This window comes from Pagrus major, chromosome 17 (genome assembly GCF_040436345.1).
Source record: "Pagrus major chromosome 17, Pma_NU_1.0".
Taxonomy (NCBI): Eukaryota; Metazoa; Chordata; class Actinopteri; order Spariformes; family Sparidae; genus Pagrus; species Pagrus major.
Window position 1 is genome coordinate 25,251,201 of NC_133231.1, and position 18,209 is coordinate 25,269,409.

The following is an 18,209-nucleotide window of genomic DNA, read 5'->3' on the forward strand; positions in this document are numbered from 1 at the left end:
ACCGTGAAGCAGCTCTGCTCTCTTCAAGCTGGACTGGAAATAAAACTCACCTGGTGTCTCTCTCTTCTTTCGTCTGTACGTCGGTGTCTGTTTCAGTATCTCTGAAGGTTTAAAAAAACACAGTAAGTGTAAAATCCAGACACATCTTCTACCTTTAACTCGTTCAGCAGCCTGAAGAAGAGGATGAACCAGTTCCTCCAGTCTGAAGTGTTGTTGAAGAGTCAGGTCACCTCCCTCATTACTCATCAAGCCAGCGCCCATTTTACTGCACAAACTCTGCACAGTTTATATACACAGCAAGATAAAGGTGCACACGTACAGTTTTAAAATGAAGCACTGACATGTTTTATACGTGACTTCGCACGAAACATACTGTCATTATTTGTCTCTTTCTCTGAAGTGCAGCACTGCGGTCAAGTCAGCTCGTCTTTCGCGATTGCGCGGTCAAATGAGCCGCACCGATAATTCGAATGCGCAATTCACGTAACACTTACGGTAACCGCAAGACTCCTCAGAGCGACGACGACCATCATCACGCATTCATCACATTAAACATTCAGGTTGTAACTTTGTAAGTCTGCACACACAGAACAGAAAGTGTGATATTTTTTTTTTTATTTCTGTATCTGACTTCAGTCTGAGCAACTTTACAAACACAACGTCTCGGCCCAAACTGTCCAGAGTGTGTTTGTTTGGTTTGAGGAGTAAAGAGGGAAGTGACCTGACTGTGATCTGAACAACACTTCAGACTGGAGGAGGACTAACGGGAAGTACCTTATCTTCTTCAGGCTGCTGGACGAGCTGAAGGTTGAAGATGTGGCTGGATTTTACACTTACTGTGTTTTTTTTAAACCTTCAGAGATACTGAAACAGACACCGACGTACAGACGGAAGAAGAGGTGAGTTTTATTTCAGAGTTGCTTCGGTAATGAACCACAACATTTGGCTGATTTGTATTACTTTGACTGTCAGAGCTCTGCCTCCTCCTCACAGCAGTCTGACACTAGTGAGACAGTTTAGAGGAGCTGACACTTTGCTAACAGACGGTGACAGCTGCTTTAACAAGATGGTTGAGTTGTTGTTGTATTTAGGAAGACGACAACTAACGTGAATAGTGTGTGTGTGTGTGTGTGTGTGTGTGTGTGTGTGTGTGTGTGTGAGAGAGAGAGAGAGAGAGAGAGAGAGAGAGGGTAAAACGGAGGAGGAGGAGAGAGGAGGGATGTGGTAGAGAGGAGACTTGGAGAGGTCAAGGAGGAGAGTCAGAGTTGTTTTTGTCTTCAGCCTCCAGACCTTGACGTACAAATGTGTGTGTGTGTGTGTGTGTGTGTGTGTGTGTGTGTGTGTGTGTGTGTGAGACAGAGAGAGGGTAAAACGGCCATGCTAGCTCAATTAGCCTAGCATTGATGAGGAAGTAGCAGCAGCACAGAGCTGTCCTGTCTGTTGGAGGTTTCCAGGAGACTCTGAATGTGAGAAATGTACTTTTCATTACTTCCTCTGTTAGTTTTTAGAAGTAAACTCTGATTGATGCACTCCTTCAGAGAAACTTGTTTTTGATTTTTTTTTTTATCTGAACTGTAAAACTGAAACAATTCGTCAATTAACTGAAAATTAATTGGTAACTAACTATTATAATAATCAGCAAAGGTACCAAATATTCTCTCTCCAAACTTCTTAAATATGAGGATGTGCTGCTTTGCTCTCTCAGGCTACTTGAAATTGAATATGTATTTATATCTTGCTTTCTTTCTGCTCTGATTGTTAAAGCAAGACAACATTTTGTTTACTATTTATATGTACAATATATGAGATAACAGAGGTATGCAGAAAGTTAAAGCAGTACATTGTCCTGAAGTCTACATTTTTCTTAAACTCTTTGCAGCTGCTTGATCCTCAGCGGCAGCGACTGATGTAAATACAATGGCAGAAGGTAGGTGCACAGGTATTATATATACAGTCATCTCACTAAATCTCCTTTACTCACTGAGTTCGGGTTGTCGACAACAAGCCTAAGGCATTTGTTTGTTGCATGTGTGAAAACAGAGTTCATAGCACTTTTTAAAGACAGATCCATTGTAAAACAGTTTTAATTTTCCCTAATTTTGTTTCAGCTGCAGGACCCTTAACTGGAGGAGCTGGTGTGGATACCAAACCAGACGGTAGGTGTACAGGTAGTATGAGGTCTCCTCTGTAAATGCCTTGTACTCTGTCTGTCGGTCACGGATCAGAATATATGGAAATCCAGAATCTGACGATAAACTTGCTTTGTAATTTACTGCGTGGTTGGATATTTAAAACAGGCTGAACTTGAGTTTGTTCAATGCCCGATGTATAATTAACAACAATAATTCTTTTTAATTCCTTTTATTCTTTCTTTCTCCTCAGAAAAACTCTCAACAAAGTTCAACAAAGTGAGTAATATCATACCTGACCATGCAGAGTACAGTTTTTATTCAGTGAGATTCAGGTTTAAAATGAACTCAACATTAATGATGAATATTAAACCAAACATGAATTACATTTGATGTTTCTCACAGAACTGAAGCTGAGATGATACTGAGCTCAGTACTGTTAATATCATGAAGTTTTGAAGTTCCTCAAAGGATTAAACAAAATGCAAAACATGAAGTTTAAAAACATCTTCATTGAGTTGCCGCCTGTTTCTACAGTTACTCCAACATCTCATTATTGAGATCAGGTGGCTCATTTTAGTTTTTGACAGCACAGTGAACGAGTTACAGCCTGGAAATGCAAAAAGAACCAGTTACAGATCGCAGGTTAAAGATATTAAAAGGTAGCAGGACATAGGAATCATCCTCTGAGATAACAAACAGAAACTTACCAAATATATCAGCAGCTTAGGTGATCTTATAGAAAAACACATCTTTCATTCATTACAAACAAGACATTCCAGGCACTTTTCATAAGTTTTTTTTGTTATCATCAGATATTCACTCTTATTCAGTGAGAGGCCTGAAGAACTTTCATTTACCTCTTTGTCGTACCTCCAGTCATAAATCTTGTATTAAATTGCCCCCAACTCTGGAACTCTTTAGATAGGTCTCTTAAGCTTATATCATCCTACAAAATGTTTAGGACTAGTCTGGTGAGGTATCTTCTATCCAGGCAAAACAATACTCATGTCTAGTATAACTGAAATGAATTTGTAATTTTATGGATATTTTTCTCTCTCTGTTTGTTTGTTTATTGTGTCTTTTCTTTGTCTTTTTCCCTTTTTTGCTCTTTTATCTTTTTTTTTCTTTTTTTTTTTCTATTGGTTAATTTGTTTTAGTGATTTTATATTGAGGGGGAGGAATTCATATAAGCCCTTTGGGCTTCTTTTCCTCTCCTGCACAATTATTTGCCTTTGTATTATTAAATATAATTCTTGTTTTTTTTATCATTGTGCATATGAATAAATAAAATAAAAATAAAATCTTAAAAGAAATAACGTTTTCTCTATGGACATGTACATTTTCCAGGCTGCGACGATAGAGGCTGTTGAAGAGCTGCTTTTGGAAACACTCAGTGATCTGAGTTATGAAGAGCAAAAGAGCTTCACATGGTTTCTGCAGTTCACGTTCTTCCAGAGGAGCCTTCCACAGATTCCCTGGAGCAGACTGCAGGACGAAGACGTGGCAGAGTCACTGGTGGATGTGATGTTGGAGACATGCGGTCAAAAGTCTGTGGAGGTGACCAGGGAGGTTTTAATGGACATGAACCAGACTGATCTGGTGCAGAGGCTGTCAGAGACCAGCTCAGGACCCAAAGGTAAGATAGGAGGACAACTGTCACATTAATTCATAATAACAGACAAAGACACACTGTTACACAATCTTTTGAACTCTGGTGCAAAATATCAGATGAAGTTTATAATATAAATCAATACAACAGCACCGTATAGACCTGCCATGACAGCAACAATACCAGAGAGTTGAATCATCACCTGTCAAACACAGTCGCAACAAAAACTGAACCATTGAAACTTCACAGTTAGTTCTACGTTATCTTCAGAATAAAGAAATGACTTTTCCACTCTGTAAAATATATACTTTAATTTTTGATGTGGCAAATCTAACTAAGTCAATTTACTGGTGCAAAAACAATAAAATGAAATAATAATAATAAATATGAAATTAGACAGAGATTACTTCAGAGTTGAATGTTTTGGATCTTGACTTTAATGTAAAGTTCTGAATGAATCTGAATCTTTGGTCCTTTTTTTGTAAATGTTGTGTTTTCAAAGGGCTCAACATCTTTTTATTGAAAACACTCTTCTTTATTGGGCCACATCTTGTTTGTTTTTGGTCCATTTAGTTCATTATTACCAGTCTTGTATTGTTAATGGCCTGATAGAAATCTGGCTAATGTTGTCGACATAATTTCACATGAATCTGTTGAATTGTCTTTTTGTATGTCTTTGCTTTGACGTACACTACACTCCACTGTGGAGAGAGATAGTCTGTGTAAGTTAATTAATCACAGTGTTTTCTCATTGATTCCCTCTGTGATCTCTGTAATCATGACCTCCTCCTGCCTTCAGTTCACACACCTGAAACTGAAACATTAAAGGCTTTTTATTCTCAGGACTCAGTATTATACTCAAGACAAGTACACATAAAGGTTACACACAGAGTATTTATTAATGCAATAACAGTTGTCATTAACTGTGTTGCAGCTGCTGCAGGTTCGTCAGCTGAAGTGTTTGGTGTGAATACCACAGAGAAAGGTAGGTGACCTATATAAATGAATTAGTGTATGAAATGAGTCCTGTAGTTATTTTAATTCATATGTCAGTGTATGAACATTTAACACAGTTTAATAGATTTTTTATGATGTTACGATTAAGTGGAGTTTCTGAGCACTTTACAATAAATCCTTAATATTAGAATCATTATAGTCACACAGTCTGATTATGTTGTTAAATTAATCATTCATGAGTCTTTTTTATGTTTCCTCTCTGCTCAGAGAAACACTCTGTGGATGAAGATTGGCCTGCACTGATCCAGAAAGTGAGTGATGTCACAACCTGTCAGACTTTAAACTAAAGCTAAGATAATTAATCTGTTAGCTGATCAACATTTTTTTTTTAAAAAAGAAATGCCAAACACTCTCTGGTTCCAGCGTCTGTGAGGATCTTCTGCTTTGTAAACTGAATATCTTTGAGAATATCTCTGTTGGCCAAACAAAGCAAGACATTTGAAGACGTCACCTTGAAATTGTGATATGTACTTTTAACAACATTTATTTATGTAATTATTTTATTATAATTTTTATGATAATGGTTATTTGCAGTGCTACTTTAAACAATACAATTCTCATTGAATAGAAGTAGAATGAAATTAATCTTGAATATTATTAATAATGACAACAAATTATTTTCATCTGAAGGTTTGTCAGAACTGAAGCTGCAGTCAGTTTGTTCTTGTGTTCACATTAGGAAACTCTCAAACAGGTAAAATAAAATGTCATGAACCTGTAAACAGAAATAAAATAACTGTAAAAGAAGATAAAGTAAATTGATTTGGTTACACTAGAAATGTATACATGTATACAAGTGGTTTGAAATAAAACAGGTATATGTGATCAGTTGAAATAAATGTTATCACCTTGTGCTGATGTACTCTTACCATATCCACATTTCTTAAACACAGACATTGATGAGATGTGAACAGAAACATTTGTAATCATCCTTGCTGAGAAACTGTATTTTAATCTCATGAACATTTTCTCTGAATTTAACAGGTGGAATCGATGGAGTCTGTTATAGAGCTGCTTTTGGAAACACTGAAAGATTTGAGTGATGCAGAGCTCAAGATGTTTAAAGGTGCCCTGTCACGTCAACCTGAGTTTCACAGACACTTCTTTAGCACCCCATTGAAGCGGCGACTACCAATAGCACACGTGCAGCACACGGTGTTTTCAATGGTGCAGATCTGTGGCCAAAAGTGTGTGGAGAAGACAAATGAGATTTTAAAGACGATGAAGAGGACTGATCTGGTGCAGAGGTTGTCAGACAGCAGCTCAGGATCCAAAAGTAAGACGATAAAGATAAAAACATGATAAAATCATGTAACGGGTATATAACATGTCTGAGTTTATAAGCTTTGTGTTCTGTTTACATTATAAATGATAATAGTTTTAATGTAGAGAAGACACATCAGCTGATGTACAGAATATATTATGACTAAGAGAGTGGGTAGAAATGACAATTTATATGCCACAGTTGAGGAGGATTAACTTTTTTGTGTGTTTTGTTTATTTTCATGAGGCAATATTGCCTGATCATTTTAATTTTAAGCTGTTAGACCAGTCATCAGTTATGAGTGACTTTCTACCTCTTCTCTCCTCAGAGAAACACTCTGCAGATGAACACCGCTCTGCACTGATCCACAAAGTGAGTAATGTCACATCTGACTTCATACAACACAGCTTTCCTTCGACAGCTGTTAAAAATGATCATCATATTTAACATTTTAAATAATGATACGACCCACACTAATAATTTATTAATTATATGTTTATTTATCACAGAACTGAAGCTGCATTCAGGCCGAGCTCTTAATTTAATATAATAATGATATGGTATCTTTACCACTGAGATTAAACTCCGGATCTTTCCTGAATTTTAATTGTTTTTCATTTAGAATAAAAAAAATATCCATCAGAAACATCTGTTTATTGTACTTTAAACCAATTCCAAAGCATAAAGGAAATATATGACATGAAATAATGAAAACATTTTCTTTGAGCCACTGTGACTTATTTCAGTGTTTGTGAGAAGATGTGCAGCCTGTGAATTAAAATAAAATAAAAACCAGCTCATAAGACTTAAAGCGAAGCCTGAAACAGCAATCCTCTTTTGCTTTGTACATTGTGTTAATTAAATAAAATAAATAAATAAATAGACCAGGTGAACATACTAATCAATAAAAAAAGTTCACATACTCCGATCAATCAACAGTGTTTACCAAATGGATCAATAACTTGTGTGATCCAGCTGAAACACCCACGTTTATAATAACATTGACAAGCTTCAAAGAGACACATTTGTAGTTGTTCCCAGTGGATTAAATAAATGTCTCATGAATGTCTTGATTATTTCAGGTAGCAACAATAGCAGCTGTTCAACAGCTGCTTTTGGAAACTCTGAATGATTTGAGTGACATGGAGCTCAAGAAATTCAAGAAGATTCTGAGGTCGATTGTCTCCCAGAAGAACCTCCCAGATATTTCATGGGCGTTGACTTTTGCAGCAGACAGAGCAGATATAGTGAATCAGATGGTTGAGATCTACGGCCAACAGTCTGTGGAGTTAACCAGGGAGGTTTTCATGGACATGAAGATGACTGATCTGGTTCAGAGGTTGTCAAAGCCCAGCTCAGGACTCAAAGGTAAGACTAAGAAGACAAAAAGTGTCTCATGAAGGTCTAATAAATACATTTTATAATTTAAAATAAAAAACCGTAAGGGATGGGCATGGATCAATAAAACATTAATGAAATAATCAAATCAACAACTCACACTGTCTCAACTAAAGATTGTTTATGATTATGTATCATTTTGCAGTGAAATTTTAAATTTGTATTTCTTTTTAAAGTAAGTGAACCTGATTAAAGTTGATTATACTCTTTTTGTGTAATTAGATTATAACCCTCTGAGTCATTTTTTATTTCTTTCCTCCTCAGAGAAACACTCTGTGGGTAAACATCCACCTGCATCATCTGAGAGAGTGAGTTTGACTTTACACATCACAGCTTTCATTCAATAAATGTAGGGTGAAAAATTAAGTTACATAAATGTCCCCTGTTTATATTAAATCCGTCAGGAGCAGAAGCAGAAGCTTTTGGAAACGTTGAAAGATTTCAGTCCCAGGGATCTCGATCTATACCAAATATATCAGCAGCTTAGGTGATCTTGTAGAAAAACACATCTTAAAAGAAATGACGTTTTCTCTATGAACATGTACATTTTCCAGGCTGCGACGATGGGGGCTGTTCAAGAGCTGCTTTTGGAAACACTCAGTGATCTGAGTTATGAGGAGCAAAAGACCTTCATATTGTTTCTGCAGTTCACATTCTTCCAGAGGAGCCTTCCACAGATTCCCTTGAGCAGACTGCAGAAGGGAAACATGACAGAGTCCCTGGTGGATGTGATGGTGGAGACATGCGGTCAAAAGTCTGTGGAGGTGACCAGGGAGGTTTTAATGGACATGAACCAGACTGATCTGGTGCAGAGGCTGTCAGAGACCAGCTCAGGACCCAAAGGTAAGATAGGAGGACAACTGTCACATTAATTCATAATAACAGACAAAGACACACTGTTACAAAATCTTTTGAACTCTGGTGCAAAATATCAGATGATGTTTATTATATAAATCAGTGCAACAGCACCGTATAGACCTGCCATGACAGCAACAATACCAGAGAGTTGATTCATCACATGTCAAACACAGTCGCAACAAAAACTGAACCATAGAAACTTCACAGTTAGTTCTACGTTATCTTCAAAATAAAGAAATAACTTTTCCACTCTGTAAAATATATACTTAATTTTTGATGTGGCAAATCTAACTAATTTAATTTACTGGTGCAAAAACAATAAAATGAAATAATAATAATAAATATGAAATTAACAGAGATTACTTCAGAGTTGAAAGTTTTGGATCTTGATTTTAATGTAAAGTTCTGAATGAATCTGAATCTTTGGTCCTTTTTTTGTAAATGTTGTGTTTTCAAAGGGCTCAACATCTTTTTATTGAAAACACTCTTCTTTATTGGGCCACATCTTGTTTGTTTTTGGTCCATTGAGTTCATTATTACCAGTCTTGTATTGTTAATGGCCTGATAGAAATCTGGCTAATGTTGTCGACATAATTTCACATGAATCTGTTGAATTGTCTTTTTGTGTGTCTTTGCTTTGACGTACACTACACTCCACTGTGGAGAGAGATAGTCTGTGTAAGTTAATTAATCACAGTGTTTTCTCATTGATTCCCTCTGTGATCTCTGTAATCATGACCTCCTCCTGCCTTCAGTTCACACACCTGAAACTGAAACATTAAAGGCTTTTTATTCTCATGACTCAGTATTATACTCAAGACAAGTACACATAAAGGTTACACACAGAGTATTTATTAATGCAATAACAGTTGTCATTAACTGTGTTGCAGCTGCTGCAGGTTCGTCAGCTGAAGTGTTTGGTGTGAATACCACAGAGAAAGGTAGGTGACCTATATAAATGAATTAATGTGTGAAATGAGTCCTGTAGTTATTTTAATTGATATGTCAGTGTATGAACATTTAACACAGTTTAATAGATGATAATAAAGTGTTTATCAGGAAAAACTTGATATTGATTTTTTTATGATGTTACTATTAAGTAGATTTTCTGGACATTTTACAATAAATCCTTAATATTAGAATCATTATAGTCGCACAGTCTGATTATGTTGTTAAATGAATCATTCATGAGTCTTTTTTATGTTTCCTCTCTCCTCAGAGAAACACTCTGTGGATGAAGATTGGCCTGCACTGATCCAGAAAGTGAGTCATGTCACATCTGTCTGATTTTAAACTAAAGCTAAGATAATTAATCTGTTAGCTGATCAACATTTTGACAATTAATACATCAACTGAGTAATTTTTTTAAATAAAAAAGATGCCAATCACTCTCTGGTTCCAGCGCCTATGAGGATCTTCTGCTTTTCTCTGTTTTGTGACATTATAAACTGAATATCTTTGGGTTCTGGGCTGTTGGCCGAACAAAGCAAGACATTTGAAGACATCACCTTAGACTAGAGGATTTAAGTAAATCAATTTGATATCACAAGGAAGAAAGAACTGTATACACATAATAAAAACAGGTATATGTGATCAGTTGAAATAAATGTTATCACTTTGTGCTAATGTACTCTTACCATATCCACATTTCTTAAACACAGACATTGATGAGATGTGAACAGAAACATTTGTAATCATCCTTGCTGAGAAACTGTATTTTAATCTCATGAACATTTTCTCTGAATTTAACAGGTGGAATCGATGGAGTCTGTTATAGAGCTGCTTTTGGAAACACTGAAAGATTTGAGTGATGCAGAGCTAGGGAAATTTAAATATACCCTGTTGATTCAAATCGACTACATCAAACACTTCCCATACAACACATTAATGCTGCGATCACAGACAAGACACGTGCAGGACACAGTGTTTATAATAGTGCTGAACTACAGCCAACAGTCTGTGAAGAAGACAAAGGATATTTTAAAGACGGTGAAGAGGACTGATCTGGTGCAGAGGTTGTCAGACAGCAGCTCAGGATCCAAAAGTAAGACAATAAAGATAAAAACATGATAAAATCATGAAACTGGTATATAACATGTCTGAGTTTATAAGCTTTGTGTTCTGTTTACATTATAAATGATAATAGTTTTAATGTAGAGAAGACACATCAGCTGGTGTACAGAATATATTATGACTAAGAGAGTGGGTAGAAATGACCATTTATATGCCACTGTTGAACACGTTTAGCTGTAATTTTGTGTATTGTGTTTTTTCATGAGGCAATATTGCCTGATCATTTTAATTTAAAGCTGTTAGACCAGTCATCAGTTATGAGTGACTTTCTACCTCTTCTCTCCTCAGAGAAACACTCTGCAGATGAACACCGCTCTGCACTGATCCACAAAGTGAGTAATGTCACATCTGACTTCATACAACACAGCTTTCCTTCGACAGCTGTTAAAAATGATCATCATATTTAACATTTTAAATAATGATACGACCCAAACTCATGATTTATTAATTATATGTTTATTATATCACAGAACTGAAGCTGCATTCAGGCCGAGCTCTTAATTTAATATAATAATGATATGATATCTTTACCACTGAGATTAAATTCAGGATTCAGTTCATTCATCAGAAACATCTGTTTATTGTACTTTAAACCATTTCCAAAGCATAAAGGAAATATATGACATGAAATAATGAAAACATTTTCTTTGAGCCACTGTGACTTATTTCAGTGTTTGTGAGAAGATGTGCAGCCTGTAAATTAAAATAAAAACCAGCTTATAAGAATTAAAGCGAAGCCTGAAACAGTAATACTCTTTTGCTTTGTACATTGTGTTACTTAAAATAAATAAATAAATAGACCAGGTCAACGTACTAATCAATAAAAAAAGTGCACATACTGCGATTAATCAACAGTGATTACCAAATGGATCAATAACTTGTGTGATCCAGCTGAAACACCCACGTTTATAATAACATTGACAAGCTTCAAAGAGACACATTTGTAATTGTACCCAGTGGATTAAATAAATGTCTCATGAATGTACTGATTATTTCAGGTAGCAACAATAGCAGCTGTTCAACAGCTGCTTTTGGAAACCCTGAATAATTTGAGTGACACAGAGCTCAAGATATTCAAGAAGATTCTGCAGTCGATTGTCTCCCAGAAGAACCTCCCAGATATCTCATGGGTGTTTAGTTTTGCAGCAGACAGAGCAGTAACAGTGAATCAGATGGTTCAGACCTACGGCCAACAGTCTGTGGAGTTAACCAGGGAGGTTTTCATGGACATGAAGAGGACTGATCTGGTTCAGAGGTTGTCAAAGCCCAGCACAGGACTCAAAGGTAAGACTAAGAAGACAAAAAGTGTCTCATAAATGTCTCATAAATACATTTTATAATTCATGATTAAAAAAATGTAAGGTAATGGGTAAGGGTAATGTTTAACAAGGTTAGTATTTGTTTCAGGGCTTTTGTGTTAAATTTCTTTAACAGAAAAGATTGTGAAGATAAGTGAACCTGATTAAAGTTGATTATACTCTTTTTGTGTAATTAGATTATAACCCTCTGAGTCCATTTTTATTTATTTCCTCCTCAGAGAAACACTCTGTGGGTAAACATCCACCTGCATCATCTGAGAGAGTGAGTTTGACTTTACACATCACAGCTTTCATTCAATAAATGTGAGGTGAAAACATCCTCATCTTGAACATTATAAATGACGATACAAAGGACACCAAATGTTATAAAGTGGATAGTTCTCTCACAGCATTAAGTGATTATTTTATCCACCAGTTATGTTGTAACATAAATGCCAAATGTCAAGTTGTGTAAAAACTTTCTTTGAGCCACTGTTAGAGAAACAAGAATATGTTGTGTTAGATCAGGTGGTAGTAATCAGTTTATAGGAATTAAAAAGGAAAATGATGAGGAAATTTTTTTTTTTCTTTGATGTTGCTAAAGAAACAAATACACAACGATAAGTTTGTGTTTGTAAAAAAACAAAAAAAAACACATTCAACAGAACAGATATTACCACCTGTATCATTATCATTGTCTGTACTGTATCCATCAGGAAGTAACCATGACATCACTTCAGGAGAAGCTTTTGGAAACGCTGGAAGATTTCAGTCCCGGGGATCTGGAGAAATTCAAGCATGTCCTGCTGAACACTGAAATGAAGGAAGGCCAAGAAATCCCAAGACACCGACTGGAGACTGCAGACAGAGTTCAGACAGTGGAGCTGATGGTGGAGCTCTACGGCCAACAGTCTGAGGAGGTGATCAGGGAGGTTTTCAATAAGATGAACAGGAGAGATCTGGTGCAGAGGCTGTCAGACATCAGCTTAGGATCTGAAGGTAGGCTGTGGGAAAAAAACTATATTTGAATGTCAGAAATCTGGTATGCAGATTGTGGTCTGTATCATTTTAAGCTAAGTTCAAACTTTTAGTCCTGATTTTCTAGTCACTGATGGTTTTTGGAGATCTAACCTGTCTAAAAGCCCTACATCAGAGTTTTGTGCTAATTAACATAGATGGGTGTAAATACATCAAGTATTTTGTCATAAATCAAAATAAAATACAAAGTACGAGGATGAGAAAAAGTATTGTATTAAAATGTAAGTAATAGGTAATTTTAAAATACAAAAATAAATTCTTGACAAACTAGTATTATCACATTTTGGGCATTTTGTAGCCTTGACATGGGTCTGTTTTTAACCCACCTACATTGAAAAGTGTGATACAGTACAAAATATAAAAATACAAAGTGTTTCATTTTGCCAAATTTGACAAAATGGTTCAGTGTTCTCAGTTTTGTGTTTTGAGAAGCTGAGCTATCAAGAAACGTGTTTAAACTATTGGGCAAAACAGTATCCTGTCGATTATTTTCTAAATACATCAATTAGTTGTTTGGTCTATAAAATGTCAGTAAATGGTGAAAAGTGTCCATCAGTGTCTCCCATACCCGAAGATGATATTCTCAAATGTCTTTTTCTGTCCACAACCCAAAGACATTCAGTTTACTGTCACAGAGGAGTAACTGGAAACATTTTCTCATTTAAGAAGCTCGAATCAGAGAATTTGGACTTCAACATTTGGTTGCTCTGATTGGTTGTAGGTCTTTCCCGTCCAGAAGCATTTTGGTCTGTGCCCGTTGATAACATTCCTTGAAATGGAAAATGAGCGAAGAGATTCCCGACTAATCAGATTTGTGAATTGGGGGTGATGCCTGGCTAGCAGAGCTATGTAGAATATAGTGTTTTCCCAGTAAAAAATATGAAAAGTTACCAGATAAGTTTATATATCAACATAACGTTGTTCAAAGAAAATCCTATGTGTCTTCACAAGGTCCTTCAAGAAGCCTTGAGCATGAGGACTGTGGAAGTGCAATGGTAATTCATTATATTCATTAAATTGTTCCGTTTATTTGTTCAGTTACGTGATGCTGCAAAACAAGTCCTTTCCACTTACTTGTAAAATGATTGTGCTCTGCAGCAGGACTCCAGTGACTGGACTAAACTTGAACCTGAAGTGAACAGTACAGACGCAGATGAGGCTCCAACTTACAGGTAAAAATAACATCATAAATACTGCGTCACAGTAAACTGGAACTAGAGGAAATATTAAGATTGGTTCTTGAAATTCATCACACAAAGAACACTAAAATCTTTCTGTGTGCTGTTACTGGTTATATCAATGCAAACATAAGGCACATTTATGTACATTTGTTCCATTGTGCCCGTAAAACAGTATTTTTGTAAACATACACAAACTCACTTGTTTTGTTCCCCACGACTTAGCCTTCAGTCTGAAGCAGGAAACTTTGAATGCAGTGTCTCTGGTTTGCGCTGGGTCTGTAAGGAGAAGGTCAGTTTCAAGTACCAGTTTTGCCCTTGGGAGGAACCTATGGAGAGGATGGAGAGCATGAAGTACAGGCTTGCAGGTCCCCTTATTGACATTACAGTCCATGCTGGGAAGCTGGATGTAGTGTACCTGCCACACTGGATCTGCATAGGTAAGTGAACATGAAGAAAATAATAAAATACATTTATAAACTTTAAAGTTCTGACAGCATGTTTAAAAAACTGATTTAATCCTTTTCTCCTCACTAATCATGTGTGCTTGTATTTTGTGCAGATGACAACCCTGAAATAAGAGACAAGTTTGCAGTCCTACACATCGATGACTGTGGAGACGTTGTGGAAAAAGTGGCTGAGGTCACGTCGTCCCATGTCAAGTTATCAGAACCAGTTTTTTCTCCAAGAGCGGTCCTGATGAAATTTGGTGTTCCAGTGAAAATAAACTGTAAGGTGTTAATGTACAAGACCAACACGGCATTCCTGACGCTCCATGTTTATCTGATCCCGCGTGATCCTGGACTACAACAGGTTATTGCACATCTTACTGTCACCAGTACCAATTCAAATAAAACACATCACATATAAACTGATAACACAGACAACATTGTTGGTTCCTGTAACCTTGTTTTTTCCTACAGGCAATAGACAGAAGACAGTTATCCTCTGGATACAAAGCAATCCAAAAGCCACATCCAGAGAAGTCCCTGAAAATGCGTGATCGCTTCATCCTCACAGCAGATTTGGATGGTGCAGAAATTTATCCTGAGGTTTGGTTTGAACTGCTTTTAAATCTTTGGAGTGAACTTTGTTTCAGAAATGAGTTTGATGCTACAAGATGAATACAATCAGACAACAGTTACATTTTTGTTTTAAATTTCTTTCAAAAACGAAAAGAAAGCAAAACGATCCAACTTTACTTACTACACTACTTCTCACTGCCACAACAATTTTCTCATTTTAAAGCATGAAAAAGAGAGAAATTCCTTACTGTATATATACATATTTTTCCCCACAGAAATTAAAGCTCAGATATGAAAGCAGAGAGCCAAATTTCTTTGAAGTGTACATTGAAAATCCAGACAGAAAGTTCTCGCTCAAGCTCACAAAAGAAAATGAGCACCAGCCAGTATGGACCTGTGCACTTCGAAAAGGTCAGCTTCAAATAATATCACAAGAGTTTATGAATGCTTTCAATGTACAAGTTTCATGTTATTGAATATGCACCATGAGATAAGCAGATGTCTACTGTTAGATAACAGCAGTGAATCAGCTACATATCCATATTTTCTTTACATCTGCCCTTTTTTTTCAGATGAATACCAAAGTTCTGCTCATATACAAGGTAAGACATTTGAAATTATTTATATTGAGAAGAATTCCACTTTGTATTTCAGAGGCACAAGACCGCTTCCCATTCAGCTTCAGAGCCAACTTACACCTGGATTTCCCTTTTTTCGAAAAAGAGAGAATCAAAAATGTATCGTAAGGGGGGTTTGTTAGACAGTGCCACTAACCTACACCGATCAGCGCCAACATTAAATCCACTGACAGATGACGTTAATAACATTGATCGTCGTTGCCATCAGGGGGTTACTTGGTCTACAACGGTGTCTGGGTGGGTGTTGCTTGTCAAAGAGACATCCACATGAATACCAGTCCCAAGGTTTCCCAGCAGAACATTTGATTGTAACAAGGTTCGAGATAAGCAGTTGTATAGAATTTGTGGTCAAGTATTTCCTTTAAACTTCCTGTGAAGTTGCCCTCTTGAATATTTCTAATCAATAAAATATTTAAGTTTCTCAAAAAAAATTATATTTTGCATTTGAGGTTAAACCAAACTACACCAATTAATGTTGAATGTTCTACTGTCCAATTTAAACAGTGACTAACCGTCCATCAACATATATTTGTGATATTAATTTTATTTCTTTTTTTAAAGAAACTGATGCCTGACATTAATCTAATGAAAGTGTTTCTCCTCCCATCCACCCTCAGGGGAGCACTTTCTGGATAAACACCAGTGTGATCTGATCGCAAGAGTGTCCAATATAGGACCAATATTGGATAATCTCCAGAAAGAAGGTGTAATCCAACAAGAAGACTATGACACAATCAGGACTATCCCGACCACTCAGGAGAGGATGAGGAAACTCTACAGCGGCCCCCTGAAAGCTGGAGGTCAAGCAGCCAAAGACATCTTCTTCCAAATCCTTAAAGAGAAGGAGTCACATCTTGTTGCTGATCTCAAGATGAAGGAGTCATAAATACTGTGACCTACAACATTATCTCTTTGCTACCTGAACCTAATATTGTTACAGATTGACATAACAATTTAATAGCCAATATTTTTGAAAATATCCTGGTTTATATCTCCTCTCTCTAGATAAATTGTTCTTGTCATCCAACAAGACATTTTGAAAATCAGGGCTCTGTCTACGTCACAAAAAGCTCTGGTGAGCCTGAAAAAATGTGTTCTTCTCTAATGTCTCCTCTTCCAAGCCTACAATGACCGCTTTCTCTCAGTGTTTTACTTATTTATTTTTTATTTTCGTGTCTGTTCTGGACAAGGCCTGCTGTAACATGGTGTTGAAGAGGACCCACTCCCTCTGTAGATATAAAAGGCTCATTCTCAGGTAACAAAAACACAATCCTTAGTTAGGTGATTATACACTGATGAAATCATAACTCAAATATATTTAGTTACTGCCAAGAGATCCTCCTAAATTCTGCATACTGGACCTTTTAAATAAAAATGTGTACTGTGTGCAGTGTCTTCCCTGCCATGATCAGTGAGGCCTATTTAATTGTTTCATTTTGATGACATGAGATGAGATTTCATGTAAGATTAGAAACCAGATTCAGAAAAAAGGTTTATCAGACGATCATGTAAGAAAAGACTGAAGAAAACTAGACATGTAATGTTTTTAGCAAATTGACCGAGAGTCTATTTTGTTTACGCAATTTTGTAAAACATGCTTGATTATGAATGGTTATCTGTACATTTTAAAGTTGCTTTAAACTTTCATTTGTTCAAAATATTCTTTTTATCTGGTGTTACATCTTTCAATTCTGCTCAATAAGAGTGCTTTTCAGTGGTCGTTCAAAATGTTTTCTATTCTGAAATTTAATATAAAATCTTGTGATTGTTATTTTAAATTTTGACTGAATGGAGTTTCTTAAAAATAGTATATTGTGACAACCCCTCCACCCGGCACTAGGTGTCCCCGTTCTTTTCTGTTTGTAGTCTTCAGGGGCTGAATGGAGGGTCATCAGCTGCATGAGCTGCCACTGAGTCAGGTGTGCTCTACACATATATATTTCCCTCGTTCTGCAGCGCTGCTCTCCCTGGGAAAGATTCCTTTTCCCTCTGTCTTTGTTAGTACAGTATTTTTCTTCTGCCAATTCATGTCTCACATTTTTGTCACAGTCTGTAAACCTGCCTCTGACAATATGAAGCAAGTGTAATAATCACATGTAGAAATCACGTGTGCTTGTCTTTCCCTCCAGGTTTTTAAAAATGTGCCCTTAACATTTATTTGTGTTCAGGGGGGTTCATGTCCTTACTGATTCAATGATATTGAGCTGGATGTTGTCAGTCAGGAAACTGTAGGGTGATTAAGAGATTAGTCTTTCCTGCAAACGTTATAAGTAACAAACTACCTGAATTTGTATGATTGTATTGTCCTTAAGTCCAAGTATTTTAAAATGTTATAAAAGTTGTATCTTATCAAATGATGCAACCATGCTTATCCTTTGCCAACATTTGGACGAAGAAATGAGCTGCAGCTTCTCTCTGAAATGTAATGAAGGTGAAGACGAGTGAACACACTTGTTGATCTACATTTCCTCTCGTCTGACTGCTGCTGATGTTTTCTGTCTTCAGACTTTTACTGATTAATAATCTATCTGGACGGATGGAAGGAGGCTGAAAGCAGAGTCTTATTTTAAAGAGGATCAAGTCTGTTTCCAGTTCTTGGGGACTGGAGAGCACCGCTGCATATGTGAGACAAAGTTGTATAAAGCCTTTTGTGGCTCTAGAGGGAGCTGGTTGATAAATAA

General features: G+C 36.5%; 1 protein-coding gene across 1 annotated transcript; it reads left to right on the plus strand.

Moving 5' to 3' along the window:
* The first annotated feature begins 1,346 nt into the window (after positions 1-1,346).
* Positions 1,347-17,188, plus strand: LOC141011764 (uncharacterized). The gene is made up of 27 exons (XM_073485031.1): positions 1,347-1,466; positions 1,880-1,927; positions 2,109-2,156; positions 2,383-2,408; positions 3,480-3,768; positions 4,676-4,726; positions 4,966-5,009; positions 5,743-6,034; positions 6,351-6,394; positions 7,105-7,390; positions 7,685-7,728; positions 7,975-8,263; positions 9,169-9,219; positions 9,498-9,541; positions 10,031-10,322; positions 10,640-10,683; positions 11,350-11,635; positions 11,889-11,932; positions 12,366-12,648; positions 13,639-13,682; positions 13,786-13,859; positions 14,091-14,305; positions 14,428-14,678; positions 14,789-14,917; positions 15,166-15,301; positions 15,463-15,492; positions 16,146-17,188. The coding sequence occupies exons 2-27, from the start codon at positions 1,918-1,920 to the stop codon at positions 16,412-16,414; spliced, it is 3,615 nt and encodes a 1,204-aa protein (XP_073341132.1). The 5' UTR covers positions 1,347-1,466; positions 1,880-1,917; the 3' UTR covers positions 16,415-17,188.
* The last annotated feature ends 1,021 nt before the right edge of the window (positions 17,189-18,209 follow it).

What these genes read in the sequence shown, in the direction of transcription:
- LOC141011764 (XM_073485031.1), top strand. An exon ending in GGCCTGCACTGATCCAGAAA is followed by an intron (nt 5,010 to 5,742) that starts GTGAGTGATGTC and finishes TGAATTTAACAG; the next exon opens with GTGGAATCGATGGAGTCTGT. An exon ending in GCCCAGCTCAGGACTCAAAG is followed by an intron (nt 7,391 to 7,684) that starts GTAAGACTAAGA and finishes TTTCCTCCTCAG; the next exon opens with AGAAACACTCTGTGGGTAAA.